Raw genomic sequence first — 5,537 nt, 5'->3', positions numbered from 1 at the left:
CTGCATTTGACTACCTCAACGCGCAATTCGCACCTTCCAAAAATATATTTAACTTTAGATTGAAATTCAATCATTGAATACAGTTTACGTTATTATGCATAATTACATCTGAAAAATTAATTTATGACGAATGTCATGATTCGATGATGATGATGGATGGGAAACCCACTCGTGACACAATAACGAGAAGGGATAGATAAGGTACCTTACGCGATAATAATAACGAGACTAATACATAAACTTGACACGAATATTTCCACACTTTCATTCACTCTCGTCTCCCTGCAAGACACACATTTAAAAAAAAACGTGCAGAATCATGACGACTTCGTGGGTATGGATTTCCTTCGTTCTTGCCATCACCTCCACGGCCTATGGTCAGCGCCCTATTTCCGTGTGGCTGCAGTCAACCCGGACAACCAACTGGGGAGACTGGGCGGAAGAGGCTATTTGTCCAAATGGGACATTCGTGACGGGATTTAGAACCAAAAACCAGCCTGATCAAGGGATATTTGTCGACGATACGGCGATGAATGCGGTCGAATTAGCGTGCAAGGGTCCGGAAGGGGTGAGTTGAGAGTAAATAATTAGCGACAAGCTTCGTAACTTTGTAAAATTTATGCATCAACTTATGTTGTCAATTAAATTGCCAGTGATATTTTAAATGTTTTTTTTGACTCGTAGCCCGCAACGTACATCAAATCAGGGGAAGCGTTGCATGGAAATTGGGGTTCATTTTACGAATGTCTGGCCCCTGCGAGGGGGACCGGCTACCAAATGAGGTCAGAGGGAGTTACGTTGGATAACACTGCGGCCAACAATATTGCCCTTTACTGTGACGGGAGCAGGATGGAGGGGTACGGAAACACGTGGGGGGACTGGACAGAGCGACTCAATTGTCCGACTGGAACACTCTTGTGCGGATACAAGGCTCAGATTGCGGTTCAACTTCCGTCAGGTATTTTTGCTTGAGATTTGCACGTTTTGCAAATCATGGAAAAATAGATATGCACAATGCTGGATTTTTTTGGATTGAATTTTAAATTTTGATTATTACGTATTAAAAATATTTACATTGTGTATGCTGGATTTCACAATTTGTGTCATTTGATTCCTTGCAGCTATTGATGACACTGGTCTGAATAACCTGGACATGGCCTGTTGTTTGGAGTCATCTTGAGTGACAGGACACCACTCAAGTACATTTTTTGTTGTATGTACATATGTGAATCACATAATGTGATCCATTAAAATGTAAACGAAACAAAAAAGATTTTCACAACAATAAACTTGAACGTACTTAATTAGGATTCTTTACACATGATTTTAGTGATATTGATTTTAGCATGCCTCGCTTTATTTATAACCTTATCATTCGGTTATCTTAATCATTGGAAAAACCTGCATAAATTAATTGATTACTGATTGCAACATTTGACTCACTCTATTTGCTTTTGACAAGTTTTGTGGTCATTTGTCATTTCTCGTCCTATTTGCATGAAATTTCGACACACACTTCGCATTTTTGTGTTGTCCGAAGTACATATCGCAAACCTACACCCATCGCCCTGTTGTGATTTCGCTATTTCTCGTCCGATTTATCATATTAAACCAAATTTGGCCGAGTTTTAGTAAGAAATTTAATTTACCCAAATGGGCAAAAAATTCGTACCGTGAAAACTGCCTGAATCCTTTATGTACACAAAATTACGCAAGTTTTAATCTATTATATGTAAAAATCGTTGGAAGCTGAAAAAACACGATCTCTTTGTACACCTCTATTTTACATAACCAAGTCCTCGCCAGCATGTGAATAAATTATATGAATGAATAAATATAATTTGTAAATATAACAATTTACGAATAAAATACAAAGTACTTAATACGCATTTACAAAAAAACTGACATGAAATACATTTTTTGGTTTATATAATCAACTTACTAATGGACGCCCGATGCATTAGTTACATATTCATGCATGTGTCATATTCATATCACACTTTCTCCACTTATTTAGGATTAGTCTACATACATAATTTCTCCACTAATATTTAGTGTAGGTTATAGTGTTTTGGTTACTGTATGCATGGGCGTGAATAATTGATAAGTCTGTGACACCCGTAACACACACACTTGTCACATGGAATGGAAAATGGAAAAGTAGGAACTTATCTATAACCGGGTGAAAGCCCATTTTCACCGTTACGTATTTATAATTGATGGGCTTACCATATAGAAGAAAATTGTCTCAAATTGAGAGAACCATGCAGCATCCTCATTCCCATCTACACAGCACATGCTGTAATCATGCATGTATTGTACAATTGTACACACCACGCATTTCAACTTTAACCTTCATCCTGTCCAGTCCAGTGATTCAAGTTCAATTGGTCGGACCAAGTTTGAGGGGGCAAAATTTGTAAATGTCAACTTAGCATTAGTGATAATTTGTCTCAAATTGTGTGCAAATTGCGCCTTTTCATACTAAATATTCAGCCTAGACTGTGTAAATATGCACCATTTCAAGATTGATCCAGTTTCCACTAAACATTTTCAGATTCATTCCGGAGACCTTCACTTTCAAGGAGCACATATTTCATAATCACTGATTTTAATTTACATCAAATTACATACAAACCTACGCACTTCGTCCCATTCGCGAAGAAATGACAATAAACAAGAGATTATTGAGTCATCCCCCCAAAAATAAATACATTATTAATGAGAACTTCCCAAATTATGGAAATTATGGTGGAACATCCGACCCACCGACGACACAGAGCACGAGCCAGGACGTGATTTCAAGTCGACATGTCAAACAAAATCGTGATGATAACATGTAATATGATGAACTCTGAACTTTGTCCGTGCCCACGTTCCATTCCATTCCATTATTATTGTGATGAGTTTGATCATTAATTCAGGATTTTGTGCAATCTTATTATTATGTATTTGGTGCCCTATTATTTATTATTCTTGAGCCTGGAGAAATGTCACCCTGTCGTCAACTTTCCATTCAAACAGTATTTGTTCACCCTGATTGGCTCGTAGGCAGGCAGGGAAAGTAAATAACTCAAAGATAAAGAAATGAAAGTTTGTGTCATCATTATTTCTCAGGCTTTCACTCGTCCGAGGAGAATACAAAGATGAAAGTCTTCAAAGTATTAGTTAAGAAATCACGAAGGGTGAACGTGATCGTTGAAACGTTCATATTTCGTATGTACTTATTTATTTCTGGATATTTTGAAGATTTTATAGGCAAGAGAATTGAATGAATGAATGGCATGATTTGTGTGCATGAAAATATTGTTAGGCCTGATTGGTTGCTTTCACTTACTTGTTTGTACTTTGGTCGAGATGATTGGAATAATGTGATGTGATAATGAAGATGTGTAAAATGCAGTAAAATTGGTAGAAAAATTACAGAGGGATTGAAGATGATGAATTTTATAGAATTATGAATGAGAATTATGAATTATGAATGAACTTTATTCCACGCGTGGTATGATTGTAGGGAGTGAATTATGGGATGGTAGATGGATTTTGGTATATTTTATTTTGTAACTATCACTGTTAGGAATTCGAGAGAAAATTGATGGACATTCACTTCTTTAATTGAAATCTGTAAAATTATTTCTCTGCGATTCGCGTTGGAAGTATTTGCGAAGTAAATGAATGCAAATATATGTACGTAGCCATTCTTGATTTTCAAACATGTCTATATTTCTTGTATTCAGCTGAATAATATTTGCATAAAATCTGGTCAAATTCTAAGTACGTGGTCACTGGTCACACACATAATTGTCTCGTCACTTCCATACTAAATACAGTGAAACAATTAAAAATGAGAAGTATTTTTATAATGTGCTACAAAATCCTTGCAAGCAAAGAAACAAACTGATTTACTAAATTTGTCCATTTCCTGTAAACACCTTTGCTGTTCAATTCAGAATTGTCAAGAAATTTTGTAATTGCTTGTTGTCTCCAGGATCTCTGTAAAACCGAATTTTACGACACACTTTATCGTCTCATCTGGACCAATGCTAACCCCCGAAGAAGACATTCCGTATAATTTTCAAAGGTTCAATCCCTCAATCTGTTTACACCTAGATAAATAAGTATCTGTATGTGCAGTTTAATTGCTTCCGTTTTCCGTGTATGTGATAGTATAAACATCTCACTACGAAATCAGTCCACCTGGTTTCTCAAACTTCATTGTAAACATGGCTTTATGAGCAATTCGGTTTAAGAAGTTTACTCAACTCTACGTGTTTCTCCAACTTCATTCATAGCTACATATGCACAAGAAAACTATTTAGTAGTGCATTTAAGGTGCGAATTTTGCTACGCTTTTAATTAAAGAGTCGATGCCCTCTTAACGTGCATTTCGGACTTATTGCGGGTGAAAGTGGTGCAGCCTTTTACTATTAATTACGTATTTACTACGATCTAAAATGATGCGTGCAATCTAATGCAACCCGTCGTCTCAAGTTCCCCTCTACTCCACAATGAGTAAGAGATTGACGGTCAAACCCACCACGAAGGCATTGAGGACAAGAGGGGTCAATTTGTCGATGAAGCCGTAGTCGCCATACTTGACCTTGAGCGACCGGAATGACCACACCGCCCTCCGAAAGTCCTTGTGAGTGGCGAGCCCCTCGACCTGCCTCCACTTGGCGAGCATCTCCTCCGACCCGGTGTGGATTTTGCCCCCGAAGCCGAACACGAAGACGAAGAGGACGAAGAGGATGGAGAGTTTGAGGCAGAAGAAGCCCATGCCCGCGATGGGAACGGCGTCGTGGAGGCGGATGGCGACGAAAAGGGACGTCATGGCGGAGAGCATGCAGGCGAGCAGGGTCGTAGGGAGGAAGACCGTTTGGTAGCACGAGTTGAATTTGAGCTCCAGAATCTGCATCCGCCGGTAGATCGTGATGATGGTGGCCCGGGTCGCAGCATCCGTCGTTATCTTTCCCTTGTCGAATTGGCGGAGGGTGACCCTACGAAATTTTGTTGTCCGGTTATCAATGCATTTTTGATAAGAGACGCTTATCGCGCATAATTATGCATAGCATTTTTTATAGGAAAACGTAGTGCCACTCACTGCTGCAAGGTCCTGAGATACTCCTTGAGGCAGATCATGGGGAGGTAGAAGGCTGGGAACATGAGGAAGTAGGCCATCCCGAAGGCGTTGTACCACGTGAGGATGTTGAAGACGAGGAGGGGGTTTCGCAGCCAGAAGGAGGCGGAGGCCGGGTCGGCGATGGTGGCGCAGTCGAGGAGGGAGTAGCCGACCATGGGGGGCAGACAGGGGTGGAAGGCGATCATGAGACAGATGAAGGTCGGCATTCCCAGGGACGCCGCGCACCCAAGGTAGCACAGCAGCTTTATGACCCAGTGACCCTTCGTTCGCTCAGAAACGTCTGAAAATTGGTGCAAGTGTGAGTTACATACATACTTGATCATTGATTGATGTATGATCAGAATTTAAAAAATGTCAAATTTTGAGGTCGGTTGAAATATTTTCCAAATTTATAATT

General features: G+C 39.6%; 1 protein-coding gene across 1 annotated transcript; it reads left to right on the top strand.

Annotated features, from left to right (window-relative positions):
* Positions 1–264: 264 nt before the first annotated feature.
* Positions 265–1,317, top strand: LOC110860582 (vitelline membrane outer layer protein 1 homolog). Its single transcript, XM_022109647.2, has 3 exons — positions 265–568; positions 685–958; positions 1,122–1,317. Exons 1-3 carry the CDS (start codon positions 320–322, stop codon positions 1,178–1,180), a joined length of 582 nt encoding a protein of 193 aa, XP_021965339.1. The 5' UTR covers positions 265–319; the 3' UTR covers positions 1,181–1,317.
* Positions 1,318–5,537: the final 4,220 nt, after the last annotated feature.

Source organism: Folsomia candida, unplaced genomic scaffold (assembly GCF_002217175.1).
Source record: "Folsomia candida strain VU population unplaced genomic scaffold, ASM221717v1 Fcan01_Sc033, whole genome shotgun sequence".
Classification (NCBI taxonomy): domain Eukaryota; kingdom Metazoa; phylum Arthropoda; class Collembola; order Entomobryomorpha; family Isotomidae; genus Folsomia; species Folsomia candida.
Note: the sequence above shows the minus strand (reverse complement) of the source record. Positions and strands in the feature narration are given on the sequence as shown.